Source organism: Brachyistius frenatus, unplaced genomic scaffold (genome assembly GCF_029030835.1).
Source record: "Brachyistius frenatus isolate BFR_SWC_R1_liver_20210118 unplaced genomic scaffold, ASM2903083v1 Contig_1, whole genome shotgun sequence".
Lineage (NCBI taxonomy): Eukaryota > Metazoa > Chordata > Actinopteri > Embiotocidae > Brachyistius > Brachyistius frenatus.
This window is the reverse complement of record NW_027210600.1, coordinates 7,940,398-7,958,615: the sequence shown is the minus strand read 5'-3', so window position 1 is coordinate 7,958,615 and position 18,218 is coordinate 7,940,398. Positions and strand designations below refer to the sequence as shown.

The window sequence follows — 18,218 nt, the reverse complement described above, 5'->3', positions numbered from 1 at the left end:
ACTTTCCCTGTGTTGATGCTGCGTGTCTTTTATTTGTAAATGAAGAAACTTTTTTCAGCTCGTATGCACAGGCTTTTAGTTGTATCAAAATAGTAAAAAAGAAAAAAAAAAAAAAGTGTTTAACTCAAAATGCAATAATAAATAAAACAGGCCGGCAGCAGAAATAATGATATCCGCATGCTAACAATCTAACAGGCACAAAGTCTGCCGTTTGTCTGTATGTCTGCTGGTACCATCATCAAACAGACTTTATCAGCCCACAGGCATAATAGATACTTTAAGTGGACTATAAAGGAAAACCTGTAGGTCTGTAACAGTGAATTAACCCCCCCCCCACACACCCCCCTTTAAATCAATCTCTATCCTGACATCACACATTTTTTTTCTGAAAATGCTTCACCAAACATACCCCACCCTTGTTTTGTTAGCCTCCCCTCTTTTCCTCCAATAAGCAACAGGTGAAAAGATGAATGGAAAGGTTATACCAGTGGCTACCAGTTGGTGTTTCTCAATATCCTCTCCTCCTGCCTCCCACCCAGTACGGATGGATGGAGTGGAATGAAAGAGGGCGGCTGGGGATGGTCTCTGTTTAATTTTTTGTTTGCCTGCACGGCAGCCTGGTTCCTCTCAGTAGCGTATTCTCACCCAAACAACCTTATTTTTTGGTACTTTTACCTTTGGTTTGAATCAGAGAGGGTAATCTATTTCAGTTTTGTTTTCATATTTTTTATTTTTAAAGTTGATGCTCCCATTTGCTCCTACAATTATATGAATATGTCTGTCATCTTAAAATTGCAGTAGGATAAAAAAAAAAAAAAAATTAAAAAAAATGCCAAGCTGTAGGTTTGAGATAGTTTAGCGTCAAAATGACATGGTTCTCCAACAGACCCTGGTGTCCATGAATGGAAGGAAACAGAAACAGAGTGTTTGTTATGTTCCTTCTATTGAATTGGCTCGTTATCGCTTATTCCCTCTTGTTTAAGTTGATCTGATTGTATTATTTCTTCGGAGCTGATTTCTTGCTCTCTAGTATATCCACCTATTACAAATTGTTTGTTTCTGACCAATCTGCAAAAGGAAGGTAGCTACCCTCCATTTTACTTAAGTTTTCTGCGCTGCTCTCCCGCCTCCGCCCGCCGCCAACAACAAACCGACAACCACAAGATCAACCGTCATAAGGCTACAGACACTGCCAGCCATGTCCTGCCTCTAAAACAAAAAACAAAAAAATACAGGTGTTTTTTTTGTTTTTGTTTTTTAAGCATTTTAACGCACACGCCAAGGGCAGACTTGCTGCTCTTTTTTTTATTAATTTTATTACACTTTTTTTTTTTTTCTAGAGATATAACGGTCCTTTTTTTTTTTTTTTGTAAGCAGAAGGAGAGAAGATGTCTTCCCCCGCGCAGGAGAGGAGCTCCGGCGTCCAGCTGGTGAGCGCGCTGCTGCTGCTGCTGCTCTCGCTCTCCGGTAAGACACAAAATCAGCCAAACCGCCCGATCGATGCTCCGATACATTGATACGCGGATCAAAAAGTCCGATTGGGATGGTGTCTGGTTTCCACTCGTATAAGAGTATGTGTGTGTGTGTGTGTGTGTGTGTGTGTGCGCTACGTATTACTGAGAGGGAGAGAGGAGGAGGAGGATGGGTGGGGGGGGATGTGGTGGGATAAATGGGTGGAATAGGCGAGAATGTCGGTTGATTGCCAAACCTGCTTTTTTTTTTCTTTTTTTTTTTTTTTCTAGTTTGACGAGGCCATCCATCAAAACCAGATTGCTGTGGCTTTCTTCGACAGCTTTTAGCTGAACTGATCTCTGATCGGTTGTGTTAATACTGGAACGGACCCCCCCCCCCTCCTCCCTCCCTCCTATTTAGCCTCTGTTGACAGCTAAATTACAGTCCTGCTGTATCACAACCTTTAAATCGGATTATGATGTACAGTATATAAAAATATATATATATTGGTTTAGCCTGTTCACATAATCATAGCAATCAGTAGGTTCGTTAGTGATGTGTAGAAACAGGCCTCTGATAAGGTGCTAACATTATGCTATTGATATGCCTGGCCCTTCTGCTCAGTAGCAGATCTATATAAACATACGTACGGGTGCCATCTAAATAATACATCAGTTTTGCACATGAATGCATGCAGGATGATTTGAAACCAAGATCAGTTTGCGATAATTCACAGCAAAAAAAAAAAAAAAAGAAAAAGTTAGCCTCCAAATCCCACCATGATCCCCCACAGTGTGACCCACATCGAATCACATCCGCAGCACCAACACACAGGCTGATCAAACAGGCCCGAATATGAAGCCTGAGCTTCCTGCATCGTACAGGCATTCTATACTGTCCATGCCAGTAATGAGACGTCATCAACACAAAAAATAGCAACCAAACAAAAAATCTACTAGTGATCACTGACAAAACTGCGGTCTACTATAGCTCAACAAGTAAGATGCTCTTAGTTCATTCATAAGAGAAATCCGAAGGTGATCATGTGTTTTGCTTAGACTGACACCATCAATGTGCGCCATTCAAAAATAGCATGTGATGGGAAGGGAGCAGCATTTAAAGGTTAAGCGTGTAGGATTTATGTGGCTTTATTAGCAGAAATTAAATATAATATTCATAATTGTCTTTTTATTGCGTGTAATCTCCTAAAACTAAGAATCGATGTGTTTTGGTTACCATAGAAGTAACACCTCATATTTGCATAGGGACAGCGGGTGTTGGGCCGGACCATCATGCAAGAGATCACTCAGTGGTTTAACTGATGGTACATGAGAGAGAGGCGTGTTTCTCTTTTAATAGAGGGATGACATCATTTCAAAATCTGTGCTGGTTTAAGCATCTGAATTTATATTTCGTGGTTTTATGCACTTTACACAATAAGGCAATCACTGCAGCTTGTGTTTTCCAAAAAATAAAGTCATGCATATTTTGGTCAATTTAATGTTCATCCAAATAGTTTGCCCAGTTTGATGATGTAAGACATGAAGTTGTTCACAGTGCGGCTGAATTATTATCTCCAAATTGTGTTTGGCCTTCTTGTCTCATCAAATCAGGAAGGAAAAGAAAACATTCTTCAGGCACTCTTCGGCACATAAAGGACAGGCGATACATTATAGGCCTTTATTTACGTGACTATATTAGTTAAAACAATGTTCATTGGTTTGGACATTTTTTACACCAACGTATTTTTAGATGGTGCCAGCACTTTTAGATTTTTCACCAATGACAATTGGAAATAAGAACCCAAAGGTTTACTGCTGCTGTGGAGCTCGTTGCATGCTCATTTCTTTCCTTTTACAACAGGATGTCACCTTTGCCAAAGGTAGAAAAACTAGAAATGTGACCAAAATTTTCTCTAATTCTTACCTATATGTAAGCGGCTTAGTATTCAAATCAAAGTTTATCACATAAAATACATTTTATTTTGGCCAAATCTTATATTATTAAATATGTAAACCCATCTGCCAACATTTAGTCACAGTTAAGTCAATGTAGGTGGTTAACACACTGTAATATGGCTGCATGTTGGAATAGCAGGTGCTGCCTCACCCTGAAATCGCTCATGAAAACAACTAAAAGAAGAAAAAAGAAAGCACTGCACACAGGAAGAAAAGTTGTGCACACTGGCTAAGGCATATTGTGTCGATTCATTTCCAATAAACACACAGATTAGTGTTTGATTCTGGGACTTTAATTCAAATGGAACAACACTCAGTAATACCTTTCCAGTTTTTTCATGCAGTGTGCCCTGTTTTTCCCACAGAGCACGACCTGTAATCTACATTTATGACAAATCTGTCAGTATTTCATTCCTATGGACTTTAGTTCTGCTGCACTCATATTCCCTCTGCCCATCATTAACTTGTTCAGCAACTGCACAGCTATTTAGCAACTGCACAGCTACAGTTCCCACAGAGAGGCACTAGAGGGCAGCAACACAATGAGAAAACGAAGCATGTACTGGCATGGACTTTAAACAGATTAAAGTGTACCCTTATGTTGCATTAGTTAGTACAAATATACACATTAGCGCAGCTGACTTAAATCTGGAAATACTGTCATAGCACTATCTATTGTTCCGTTCCCATATTATAATTGGAACATATGTCTGAGCTCATTAGGTGCTGTGGCTTAGTTGGTTAAAGCGCCTGTCTAGTAAACAGGAGATCCTGAGTTCGAATCTCAGCAGTGCCTTTTTCTCAAAAGTAATGACTTTAATTTAATCAATAAATAATCCAGAAAAATCGGACTTCTCTATATTTCTGGTGTGTCACATATCACCACATTTACATTTTAACAGTAACAAAACCAACAACGTATCCTACACAATAGGAACAGTGTCCTATATTTAGGTGACCTGCAGCACTGTGAAAAACAGTTTTAGGCACTTTATATATTTAGATTATTATTCATCATGCAATACCATCAGAGATGTGTCTGATTGGCCTAACATTCATTCTGCAGCCAGAGTGCTAAATAATAACATTCAGCGACAAGAAGAGCAGGGAGTCCTGCACCAGATGGTAACAGAATCAGCGGAGACAGTCTGAGTCCACAGATGAGCTGTACCAAGATGTCTGGGACAACCCATTCTCCCAAAATTGTGTGCAACTGTACCTCAGAGAAATAGTGCTGTTTAAATTTTTTTTTAAAAAAAGATGGCAAAATGTTGTTTTAATTTAGTTTTAATTTCCCCTAGCACCTTTGCAAGAGAATATTATAGGATTTCTGATACATCATTTCACTGACACTGCAAAACAAATCACCTTAGAAATGATAAGTACATTTGAAGGAGTAGACTGATGCAAATTTTTCTTGAGCTTTAAAGGTTAATAGACACTGCGTTTATCCAGATTACTGTCCTGAAGCTTTTAAGTCTAGAGAAACTGATTCATTTCATAAGTTGCTTAAACCTAGTATTAGCTAGCTGATACCTGATATTAGGCAGTAATAGCATTACCACCACCCAAAGCTGCAGTGAACGTTGGCGTCCAGCTTGCGAGCTTTTGTTTTGTCGCACATTTGCTGTAGAATTTACTGAAATGCTGAGTGCTGTCTGAGTGCCAAAATGTATCATCTATAGAGTGTGCCTTAAAACAGCCAGACTTTATATGTATATTGTAAGTAGACATGGTTGCCAATAATGTATAATATTGAAAGGGTGAAGGGGAAGGGAGGACATGAGATGGGAAGTACCTTTTAAACCATCTGCTGGTCAATATTTTCCATGTTGTTTGATATGCTGTTGAAAGGAATAGTGGGGCTTGTGCTGTATTATGCCTACAACACTGCAGTGAAATAGTGTCAGCACACTGGACAATGTGTCCCCGTCTGTGGTTTTGTCTCCCATACGTAGAGGCGTTCACGTAACACGAATGTTGCAGAAACACATCTCCCAACGACGCTGGGATTGCTCACTTCCACTGCTTCTGGGAGTGATCCCCAATCCCAGTCTGGTCATGACATCATCAGAGAAAAGCTTCTCGTTCCCAAAGGATTACTGCGACTCCCTCAGGAATCCCCAACCGTTATATTTTTATAGTGAGCCGTATTGGCTTAAGGCTGCTGCAGTGTGCCGAATGCAGTGTGACTCTCTCCAAAGCAGGGGGCGCTAGAGACAATCCCAGCAGTCCAGAACAGGACTGAATCAAGAGTCATGAATTTAAAAGGCAGCATGCTGGAGCTGAGATATTATCCACAAAAATGTACACATGCTTTATTTACAAGTAGCGTAATCCAAAACTGCTGCGGGCTGCTTGAGCCTGACCGACCCACCGCCTGGTGCCTCCCTCGTACTCTACTTAAATTAGCAGCAAGTCACCAAAATGCCAAATGGTCATTTGTAATTTGTCAATTGTCTCACAATTAAAGGGTACAACATGTGGTGACACAATGAAGTGTTCAGATGCCAGGTAGCAGCAGCAGAGGTGGAAGCTAAGTGAATAACAAAAAAACAAAAAAAGGGGGGGGCTTGTCCCTTGTTATAATCTTAACAAATCTCCAGTGCACATGATATTTTTCCGGTTTTATAGAGAAACAAATAAGCTCCTCCTCATCAGCAGACACTGCCGGACTGAGTGGCACACAGGATTGAATCATTTTTTTCAGCAACCAGTCTGGGATCAGATCCGGTGTCAGCATCTAAACAGCATGTGATGGCAGTCCTGAAAAAATATACCACTTCACACATACTTGACAGTCAGTCTATAAATGATGTGGAGGTCAGAGGACACAGTCACAAAACAAAAACAAATCATCAGTTCAAATTCAATCTTACGTCTTCAGTGAGAGGTGACACTTTGATGGATTGTGCCACTGAGATCTAGTAAATGATTGTCAGGAAAATAAGCCCAAAGGCAAACTTTTTTTTTTTTAGTGAGCTGCAGCCCTTTGTGCCCTTAAACCAGCTTTAAATCACTTGTCGAGGAGACCTTGAGAGCACGCTGTCTGTGGTTTTGTCAAGTTGGCCTTCAGTGGATTCTTAATCTGAGAAGCTTTTGTCCGTGCCATCCCACAGATGCCTAATTGGATTGAGATGTGGAAAGTGGGAGAGTTTGGTCCAGACGTGTAAAAATAAATTAATACTTCACTGTCTAATGTACTAAAACTTTCCTGGATTTCACTGTAGTTTTAAGCCCCGTCTCCTGTTAAAATCAAAAACATTTGTGAATAAAAAAAAACTGCACCTGCTTGACAGTGCTGCTTAGATATGTTGTGGTGTTTTTCCGACTCTGTCCCTTGCCATTTTTGTAAAAATATAAGCAGTGCATTATTTAGGAGTTTTTTTTTTTCCTCCTAATATGTGACAAAGGGACACATGCAGACAGACTTTGCCTCTTCTGTTAAAGCAAAACTGACATACACATTTACTGTGAATCGGATCACGTGAATAAATCAAATCTAATGAAAATGTGGTCCCATAGAAATGGCTAAGAGAATTGGAGAGGAAACAGGAGCGATGATGTAACAGACCGACCTACGTTTTTATCCTTTTTTTCCTGCACTGACCTTGCGATAGAAGGAGACAGCTGAGGGAAACAGAAGGGCGTAAGAGGGGGAGAGAAACGCATGGAGGGCTGTACGGTGATGACGGAGGGAAACAGAAAACCTGTCATCATTTTGAGGGTGGTATCGGGGCTGGAAAGGAGAGGTACCGAGAAAGAGGCACGGCGAGGTGGACAAAGATGGGAGAGGAATGAGGGAGGGGCAGGGAGAGGGAGGAGTCGCATGAGGGTGCTTCACTGCAGTATTTCATCTGTTAGCAAGTCTCTGCATCTGCCTCCCTTTCTCACCATCCACAGGACTGCTGAGTCAGCAGGAGCAGGGGGCCTGTTGTCAAACTGCTTCTCACGCTGCACATATGTGTCCAGTAGCGAAGGCACATGTGTGTGGCAGTGACAGTGGTGTCTGCATAAACGCATTGCTGTTAGCTGTGTGTACAGATAGGTCCAGTATGCAGGGATGACATTGACAAAGCACAGCTAGCGGGGCTTAGCTCACTGCTGACAATGCACACCTTTTAGGATGGTTTGTATGCGTGCGTGCGTGCGTGCGTGCGTGCGTGTGTGCGTGCGTGTGTGTGTGTGTGTGTGTGCGTGTGTGTGTGTGTGTGTGTGTGTGTGTGTGTGTGCGTGTGTGTGTTTAATAGGGAGGGGAATATGAGGCAGGTGCTGCATCACAAGACACCTGACTGTGGTGGACTGTGCACATGGAAAATTGTATGCGTGTGTGTGTGTAAATTATATATATATATATATATATATATATGGACAGTGGGTGGAGATGTAGAAAGTGCATTGGAGGGGGGTGTGAGTGTGAGTGTGTGGTGCAGAGAGGCAGGCCTGTGGAGTGGTGCAGCAGCAGTGGGAAGGGAGCCAGAAACACTCGACTGCAGAGGAGAGAATGGTGCAGAGTCCCATCACACACAGACACACAGACACACATACACACACACACACACACACACACACACACACACACACACACACACACACACACACACACACACACACACACACACTGAGAGAGAGGCACAGATTCTGTCTGGGGAGTGGAAACCCATGCTGAGGCATAATGTGAGAGGGGAGGAGGAAACTTGAGGAACCTAAACGATACTTAAATTTCATTTTCAAGTTATATGATGTGCAGTTATATGCATTTGACTTTCATTTTCAAATGTTAAACTCAATATGCTTCCTAAAGTGGCTTCGTGGGGTTGATGCATATACTGTACGCTGCTACACGAACCACATCCATAGTTTCAAGGTACTTCTAAACAAGTAGCGATTTTGTCAGTAAAACTTATCATGACCATGAGTTCCAGGAAGAAAAAGTAGCTACCCGGTCATCCTGCCACCCCTCCTGATAACACAATGAACCAGCACAGTATCACAGCAAAGCGCCTTCCAGTCCAATCCAGGGTAGCGGGTCTGTGTGACGCTTCGTTTCACCGTGGCTTTTGAAGATGTGCGTAACCTGAGACAGGTCCAGAGACTATATATAGAAGCGGATGTAGCTTCCCAGCCTAAAAAAGTGAAGCTAGTGCGCAAGTTCCTGAAAATGCAATACCACTGAAGGCCACTAGTGGTTGGCTGCAAAGAGCCTCGGGCTCCATAGACTCCCATTAAGCTTCTCTCACGAAAACGAAAGTCAACAAATTGTTGTCATCATGGAGTCGTTTGCTAAATTCACTGGTTCTGATCAGTGTTCTGCTTCTATTGTTAATTAGATATTAAGCCTCAAAGAGAGGTATGTTTGGGGACGTGTCTGGTTTGATTGACATGCCTGAGTCATGTTATAGGTCGGCAGGTGTAATGTCCTCGGGTTGTCCGTCAGATCTATCGGTTGCTCCTCCCCAGTTCGCCCAAATATGGTCAGTTTGGCCTCCCAAAAAAAAAAAAACATTTGGCGACGATTCGAATGCCGAAGTCGAGGCTTTTACAAACCGATGGGTGACATCACAGTTGAATGCCCGATGGGATAGGGATAGGTTATGTGATGTAGTAAAAAGGCTGAGGGGTGGCGGAAGCCAGAAATTCTGAACATAGATACAGCTCTTCCAAAAAACATTTTTATTGTCCCAAACAACATGTTTTTTTTCCGAGCCAAAGCTGTGACCTGTTCATCTCTAGTGGACTGGCGGGTGTTTTTCACACTTTGGTCTGATTTATTGATTGGTTGAATAAACTGCAGTGATTGTTATGACTTCATTATAATTTACACAATAGATTAAGCCTAATCTTCCAATCAAGTAAAACATTAGTTTATAAATCGGATTCCCACAACACTAAAGTGACATTAAACAACTCAATTTATTTCCATCAGGTTTGCGAAGGCCAGGCCATGATGCCAAAGGACATCATCCCCCAGTTTTAAAGTCTGACGAGTGATACCTGAAATATTAAAACTGACAGCCGGTTATCTATTATTTGGTACAACATATTTAGATCAGAGAAATATGGGATGTGGCAGAAACAAAACAAAAATTCAAAAAAGATGAACAGTATGATGACAGTATAACATCAGGTAAATAATGCAACTCAATAGCAATCTGCATGCTAAATTTTTAACAACAAAACCATCTGAAGCTGGAACTTTCACTTTTCTTATGCTGCGACCTTCCGCACAATAAAGAGATGATTGAAATCGACCAGCAGTTATAGTGCTTGTAAAATGCAATATGTAAACCCACCTTTCATATAGACATATATAGATTTAAATGGATTAAACTCACATGCTGGAATCACCACTTGTTTGTGCTTTGGACAGAATTCACCAGAAATGCATAGCAGGTATAGTTCTGGATCTACAATCACTTTGCTCTATATGTCCACATTTCAAACTGTTCCGAGTTGAGGAATTTGCCTTCAAAAAAACGATCCCGCCTGAAAGACAGCACTCTGCAAATGTAGTGCAGAGGAAGAGTTAGCAAGTACTAGGAGAAACAACTCTATCAACACTTTACATGATACACATTACGTATGAAAACACACACCTGCCGATGCTAAATGAAGAACTGTTGGAACCAGAAAGTCAACAAAGGCTTGCTAACACTAACAAACATCGGTACCTAGTCATTGTGCTTAAACTTGAATATTTGACTTTAAAATAAGATCCTAATTGAATAACATGTACCAGATTTACTGTTAATAGTAGATATCATCAGAAAAATATCAACTATTAAATACATCTTTATTTTATACCTAAATTTCTGCAGTGAATTTCCTTCCCACGATTTAGATTTACCTTCATTTTGGATTATTATATTTATAAACACAATCTATTCGTCTGTTCTCTCTAATTTCAGATTATTTAAACTGAGAGTGTTGAGAATTTAGTGGCATCTAGTGGAGAGGTTGCAGATTCCCCCTTCCAATCGTGTAAGAGAATCTACGGTGGCCAAGAAATGTGCAAAAAAAACAAGAAAGGAGTTAGTGTGGTTTGTTCCATCTAAACTGCTGTAGAAACATGGCGGGTTCCGTGGAAGACGAACCGTTCGCTATGTAGATATGATGGGATCAGTCTAAGCAAACACACACTTTGGGTAGTTTCAGGTGATTATACAGATGAATAATTAGATATATATTTATATTAAAAATCCAGAGCGACAGAAATTGAGTCAAATATATTTTGTAGTTGTTGGTACTAGCATTATTAACACTGATGTCACTTGTATTTGCAGGTTGTTCAAGCATGGATGTGCTCATGCCCAATTATATTAATGTACTAAATGGAACAACTGTCAAAATCCCCTGCACATTCACTTCCTGCTATAAAATGGATGCTGCCAGGTTTGCCATGAATTGGACATACCAAGAAACGCTCAACGATACAGAGGAGATGGTAAAATGGTCTAGTCCTTACGATGCTTAACAACCCCTAATACTACATCTTGAAAACTTTAAGTCAGTTATTAACACTCACTTTCTCTCCACAGTTCATGACATACTACAAGAAAAGAGGAATGGTGCCTCTGCGGTCAGACCAGTTTGGAGACAGGGTCATGTTCGCTGGCAACCTGGATAAGAACGACCTCTCAATCACCCTATCAGATGTTCAAAGCGATGATGAGGGGATTTACAACTGCTATGTGAGAAACCCCCCAGACCGCATCCAGGGACATGGTGTGATACAGCTCTATGTTGTCACAGAACGTAAGATATTAACCCTACCTATTAACTGTCTAGAGGTCAAAACCATTGTCCTAAAGACACACTTCCTTATTTTCTAATAGCTCACAATTGCATCCCAAAACCCAGGAACATGTAGTTAGTTTATGAAAAACTAGATTTTGCTATATATATATATATATATATATTACCTCTGCTTCAATGTTGTCTGAATAGCAATCTTGAGAATTTTGAAAATTTTACCATTTCACTAGGAAGTGGTAATACTAACTTCAATGCAAGCTGATAGCAGTTGTGGCTCATGAATAATTTTAATAGTTACCCCCTAAGAAACGGCCCAAAACAGGTTTTCATTGTAGTGAATAATCACACAAGCAGACACAATCTACAAATGGATGAAATGTGTTGCCATATTTCAGCGCATTTGAAGTGTGAACGGCTTGCTTGCTTTCATACTTACATAAGGATAAATGACTGACAGTATAATAATCATATGTAACATACTTTTCGTTTGACTGTGTGGGTGTTTCCTGGAGCGTGAGTATCTATTGGTGATGATTCAGCGTTTTACTTATTAATGACCAGCAAGAGTTTGAACTTAGTCCCTCAGCATCTCTCGCGCACAGGCACAGACATATAACACAGGCCAGCTCAGCAGCACTTTCTTTCTTTCCACTCTGTTTAATCAGCCCAGGAGAGCTTTTAGCCAGTGTTGCACTTGTGTCCATTCTTTGTCTACAAAATAGTTAACCCTCTCTTCTCCTTTTCCTCAGTTCCCCCTCCGAGGGACTCAACCATCGCAGTTGCGATCGGGGCATCAGTGGGCGGGGCCTTAGCTCTGCTGATCCTTTCCATGGTAGTAGTGAAGTGTCTTCGTCGACACCGGAAACAGGAACTGATTTCGGAGGAAAAGATGGAGGAGGAGGGAAAACTGGAGGCTGAAGGTGTTGCAGAGGAGGGAACCAAGTAAGAAATCTTGCAAAAACAACCTTAATCCTCAATTCAAAACTACCAGCACTACCAATATCAAAAAGTAATAAATAGTGTGCCAACACCTCTGCAAATTATTATGCTTCAGCTGTTCTACTGGCATATTCCACTGCTGATTGTGACAAGCCGTCACTGTGTACCAGAGTTGAAAGTAGCCCTGTTAACTGAGCTGCCACATACAGTATAAGTGTACATAGTATGATATGGTATATGCTATGAGTTTTACACTGCACTGAGTCAGCAGTGGCATATGGCAGTAAGAAAAGCCAGTGTATGTGGACAGTAGCAGCAACAGTCATCAGAAACATACCACTAGGAGTCAACAAGCCACTGAATCAACACCCATTTTCACCCACATTCCTGAGTCCTTATAAAAATAAATTCTACAGCACAGACTACAAGTCAAGACTGAAATACACCGGCACCAAATGCCAACTGTCAAAACAGTTGCCCGATTATTTTCTATGTACAACCCCACGACAACAGGGAAAGCATTTTTTTGTACTTCCCAACACCTGTAGCAGTCGTTTTCTTCTGCTCTCCAGTGGCAGCTAAACCTCCTCTCGCCACCTCTTGTCTTACGATGGATGGAGGAAAGACTGGCTACTGAGGTTAAAAAATATCCACAATCATACACTATAAAGACAATGGCAAATAAGATAATGTCTGGTTAGCCTTAGCTCTGAAGATGAGCTCCAAGTAATGGGTGTCCACACGTGATTTTGAGCTAATGTCTGCATGCTGTTGAAAACATTCGTATGGTAGATATTTTATTAGTATAGTGTGTGTGTGTGTGTGTGTGTGTGTGTGTGTGTGTGGTCTTCACAGACGACAACTATGCTTCCTATTAGGGCGAGGGGCATCATAATATGCTCCGCGGCGCTGCAGCACTAGTGTTTTAATCCATTTAAAACCATTTATCTTTTATTAATATGGACTAATGACTATAATAATGATAATATGATAATAATACATAATCACCATACACTGTTGTGCAGTGTAATGAAAACACACTGGGTCGGCTAATGTGTAGAACACAGGCCTTTAGCTTATTTTGAAATTGATTATGATGCAGGTGTACAGCTTGGGTTTCATTACCCCATCTTATAAGGACCTAAGCCATAGACACAAACTGTGTTCATGGCTTCAGCACTTAACCGTCGTTTTATTGAAAGCTAACCTGTTGTCGTGTTGTTGGATCCCTCCTGTCTCGTATTTATAGACAACCATAGCTGGATGTGGAGCTCCCTCCCTCAACGCCTCATCCGGTAAATACCTGCTCAGTTAAACCCAACTGTCATTGTCCATCGTGAACACGGTGTCTGCAATGGAGCTTAAATTGGCTTGAAATAGTCTGGAGAAAGACACGATATACAACAGTGAAGAGAATCAGTGCCACACAAAGTCAAACCAAACTGATAAAGCATTGCCACTTTAGCAGGGTTAGCTTTCCAAAGCAGGTTAAGTTCTACATCCAAAATTGAATCAAGCCAGATATTGAAATGATAGAATCAGACTAAACAATCAATCGGTTAACGTGGAAACTCTGTGTCTACGAACAAGGACTGCGGATGTTCAGAATCCTCAAAGGTGGCCAAAATAAGAGTGTATAGTACATGCGTGTGCATGTGTCCCACTGTACGTTTCTGTGTGTGTGTGTTGTGCCCTAGATCTTTTTACATCCTGGCTTTGTCTCTTGAGAGATGTATTTATCGGGGTCATCTACCAAACATATTACAAGTCTAAATATTGTTCTCTGTTTTCTTTCAGAAATGTTTCATCCCTTCCCGAAGATCTATAATAACCACTGCTTGAATCATCGTCCACCGATTCTTCCATCTCTTTTGCATGTGTGTATGTGTGTCTCTAATGCACACAAGTGTGCTGCTTTGTGTGTGTGTGTGTGTGTGTGTGTGTGTGTGTGTGTGTGTGTGTGTGTGTGTGTGTGTGTGTGTGTGTGTGTGTGTGTGTGTGTGTGTGTGTGTGTGTGTGTGTGTGTGTGTGTGTGTGTGTACTGAATGTGTGTGTGGATATTTCTATATGTGTGTGAGGTGTGTCTTTTTCCTTTGAAGTAAACCAGGGACTTAACCACTGAACACGCACTAGTTTGTTCAAGCTTCAAGTCGATAGCAAATACATGAAACGTCTGTCATTTCATAGTACACAACACGACAGGCCGGGGCTGGGCGGTATGACCTAAAAATTTATACCGTGGTATATTTTTTAATGTCAGACTTAGACAAAAACACAGCATTACAGTGCGTCATTTTTTTTGCCCTCACAATTTGAATATATGAGATTTTAAAGTCAGTCTAATGCTTCAGGAGAAAAACGATTAAATGCTTCCAACTATTAATACACTTAACAGTGGTTGTAGAGACAGAGCATATTATTTGATGGAAGTTAAAAATATCTCAACGATCACACTGCAGAGCAGACATAGAGTGTGTGTTTGTTACAGTATGTGGTGGTAAACCGTGCTGTCAGCTCCACTGTCTCAAGAGTCCAATGTTGAAATGTTTTTGGGGGTGGTGTAAAACTTTTTTTTTTGCTTTAACATACTGTGAATTCAGCGTTTTTCAACATTGCCTTAAAGCCATGTCTTTTAACTGCTTGTACAGGCGCCATTGTCTTAACATAGTTGCAGTTAGTACCAGTGTAATGTCTTTCCATAGCTGGATTTTTCTTTTCTCTATCATAAGGACAGCAACTGGTCTCAGCCAAATGATGTTTACATGTGTCAGTGATGTCTACGTGTGTCTCAAACATTCCTTACTCCTGTGGAGGTTTGACAGAACAGTTGCCCTGCGTACTCTGCGGATATCATAATTCTACTCACTAGACCTCTTTCAGAGCAGACATTTTGATTTGTCACAGAAAAGCACATGCGCTGTTACTCACGATTATGCGATTAACTGCGATTATGAATATTTATGGTAAAATTCAACAAAGGTAGCTGCATCAGAAATCACTGCATGTAGTGTACTATATTTCCCCCTTCACCATTTCCTTTGAGCGTCTTGATTTCTAATCGTAATTTGAATGAGTGGGCAATTTAATAATGACCCAGAGTTACAGTCAATGCAAATTTTGCAATACTAGGACTTTGAAACGGAAGCAGCCGAATGCAATTTAGCCATCTTTAATGTTATTATTCACACCTGTGCTTTTTCTACTGTAACATGTCAAAATATCTTCCGGGAAATAGAATGGAAAAAGAATGGCAAAGCAACACGTATTTACATAATATATACACTATATATACCATATTTCGTTCTTTTTATTTGCCTCTGTCTTTCTAATTTCTCTCTCTAATTTCTTCATCCACTTTTTGCTAGCTGCTTTTGTTACTGTGGTACCCTCGTGCTGTTATTGGCCTGTCAGTGATATAAATAGACGCCTGCACTATAGCGTGAGTTGCGTTTCAAAACACTTCATGTGATCTACATTCTATTGTAATACAAACAGCATAGGCAAATTTACATATGTTTCTACTGTATGTCATACCGTCCACCCCTCTCATAGACATTAGTCCATCCAGCCTTGCTCCATTTACACAAATGACATGTTAGAGTGCCTGACTGCCAAAGTTGTAGTGGCAGGCAGGCAGTTCAGTTCAGTCTTTGTTATTCATGGGGTTAAAATGAATATTAGTATTAGATCGCAAAATACGTCTGTGGTATCTGTGACTGCAGTACATTGTCCATGTACATTGTCATTTCCACATTCTACACTAGGTAAATTGTCAGTGACAATGTGAAGCTTTCCACTCAATATTCTTCCATACAATGCTAATAATACTAGTGCTGGACAAGGAGTATGTGGACAGTGGAAATGAAATAATATTGACTGCATGACAGCATTGTTGTCAAGGTCAAAAACATATCAAAGACAATTTAAAGTCAAAAACTTGTTCATGGTAGAATTTGTTAAAGGTTGTCCGAAGAGAGACCTGCAAACAGACAACAGTTTTACACTAACCTTTGCTTTTACACATTTTACACACTAATACGAGCTTAGTCCGAGCAGGCAGCAATATAGGAAGTAATACCAAATGATGATACAGATGTTTACATTCATGATTGACTGAGAAGAAATTACTGACAAACTAAGTTTCATTTATGAAGGGTAATTATCCACACAGTAGGTAGAATTAGGCAAGAGAAGCATGTACAGTGTACTATATTGCCATGGATACAGGTCAAACATTGCATATAAAAAGCAAAATTTAATATAACGGTAAAAAACTATATTTTGTTATTTTAAGTTTCCCAGAAAGTCAGTGCGATGTGAGTCAGAGCATGTTTAATCTTTCTCTTTCTGTAGCAATCGGAGAGGCCATTTATCACACAATGTAATACCAGAATTTTACTTTTTTGGTATTTGCCTGCTCTTTAATTTTCATAGTTTCAAAAGTATTTAATAGCACTTTAACATGTTATGTTTTCTGTGAAATTTCAATTAACAACTAAACTTTAAATATTTCATATCATGGAAAAAATACTTCCGTACAAACTCTTATAATCTATATCTTTTTATTCTAACCCCAAAGGGGTTTTAACTGGAAACTTGTTTTATAGAAATAGAAAAATACAATTTAAACTGACTCATTGCAGCTCAATACATACACTTTTCAGTGTGTATATAAAAAGCAGATTATTATATAAAATAAATGTAAAGTTTTACAAATTCTATCCTAGCTCTGTCTCCAAAATAATGCCTTTACCTCAACAGTGGTGTGTAAAACTGTAGATGCTGTTTGACACATTTACATTTTGCCACCTATTCCAATAAAGTCATAGCAGATAGCATGTGAATACAGTACACAAATTTAAGAATATATTAAGATGGTCTTTTGGAATGTGTGGTTGTTGGTGGTGTATTTGATAATTAAGTTGGTTGGAGCACCTTGAGCGTAAAAAAAAAAAAAAAAAAAAGCCGTCATAGTAAAATACTTGATCACTCTTTAGTGTCCATCCAGCATGTGAGCTTTGTTCATTTCTGAATGTTCTGTGAAGTTTTAACTATATCATGATAACAGGACAGTCAGCTGTGTCACAAAGTGATATCTCTATGGTAACTGTAATACCGGAGGGTGGTTGGCGCCTCCAAATCTGGTGGTTTGTCCAGTATGGTTCCTGACTTTGAAGCTGTGTACAGGTCTGTGTTTCGGCCTAATAGGGTCATCATTTTATGGTTTTTATCATTTATGACTTTATAATTTTCTGTCCAACATTACAAGGTAATACTAATGTACTGTGTAAATTCCTAGAATACTAAAAGCACATATTTAGCAATACAATAATATATTCACGAGCATGTGTTGCTCTGTGATAATAAAAAAAAAAAAAAGCTAAAATTGTCATTTAAAACAATCATGCTGTGAAGAACAACAATAGAGTGGTGCTTTATTCATAGACTAAAACAGTTAAACAATACTTTAAAGTGCAGATTTGTTTGCTTGGGAAAGCCATAATTCTGTCACATTTCCTGGAACACGGCTGTCTGTATGTGATCATGCATGTTCAAGTTGCGGGGTCTGTGGACCCATAAGGTGATGGCAGATTAACATTTGGGGCAAATTTAGCACAGCTTTTACCAGGAAGGTTTTGTTGGCAATATGACATCACATGACTGTATATTGTGTAAACTGTATTTCTCAATCAGAAACAATTAAACAAAAATATTAATATAATCTACTAGATAGATTTATCATTGTGCATTACTGTTTTACACCAGCTACAAATTTGCCCTGAATAGTTGCTCTTGTATTACTTTAAATGTTAGTGGACACCAAATTAATGCTTGCACTGTGCTGCCTCTAAACAAGCAGCCATCATTACATTATGTATTTTAAATAAAGATTGAGGAAAATATTCAAGTTTCTTGTACTTTTCTATCCATCCATCCATGATCTATACATCCTGTTCAATGTTGCCTGAGGATGAGTCCTTTGCCAGCCGACACTGATCAAGGAGCAGCGAACATCACTGCACTTTATCACAGGGGTGACACCTATAGGAAGACAACATTTTCCAACTCCAGGAAACTTAGAGTCCTCTTATTTCCAGCATGCGTTAGCACTGT

General features: G+C 39.9%; 1 protein-coding gene and 1 non-coding gene across 5 annotated transcripts; both read left to right on the top strand.

Moving 5' to 3' along the window:
* Positions 1-1,163: 1,163 nt before the first annotated feature.
* Positions 1,164-18,007, top strand: scn2b (sodium channel, voltage-gated, type II, beta). 4 transcript variants are annotated; one of them, XM_069725607.1, is made up of 6 exons: positions 1,164-1,235; positions 1,378-1,467; positions 10,694-10,854; positions 10,949-11,165; positions 11,915-12,107; positions 13,902-18,007. In XM_069725607.1, the coding sequence occupies exons 2-6, from the start codon at positions 1,389-1,391 to the stop codon at positions 13,930-13,932; spliced, it is 681 nt and encodes a 226-aa protein (XP_069581708.1). In that variant the 5' UTR covers positions 1,164-1,235; positions 1,378-1,388; the 3' UTR covers positions 13,933-18,007. The 4 variants fall into 4 exon arrangements, with proteins under 4 accessions (XP_069581708.1, XP_069581865.1, XP_069581630.1 ...); XM_069725764.1 differs by adding an exon at positions 13,354-13,399 and having other exon boundaries at positions 1,179-1,467; XM_069725687.1 differs by having other exon boundaries at positions 1,195-1,235; positions 1,375-1,467.
* On the top strand, positions 4,133-4,206 carry trnat-agu (transfer RNA threonine (anticodon AGU)). The gene has a single exon. It is a non-coding gene; the product is annotated as a tRNA-Thr (tRNA).
* Positions 18,008-18,218: the final 211 nt, after the last annotated feature.

Bases quoted from the DNA above. Each gene is read 5' to 3' on its own strand.
- scn2b (XM_069725607.1), top strand. From the start codon at position 1,389: ATGTCTTCCCCCGCGCAGGAGAGGAGCTCCGGCGTCCAGCTGGTGAGC. The intron at 10,855-10,948 runs GTAAAATGGTCT...TTCTCTCCACAG, and splicing joins TCAACGATACAGAGGAGATG to TTCATGACATACTACAAGAA. The intron at 11,166-11,914 runs GTAAGATATTAA...CCTTTTCCTCAG, and splicing joins GCTCTATGTTGTCACAGAAC to TTCCCCCTCCGAGGGACTCA.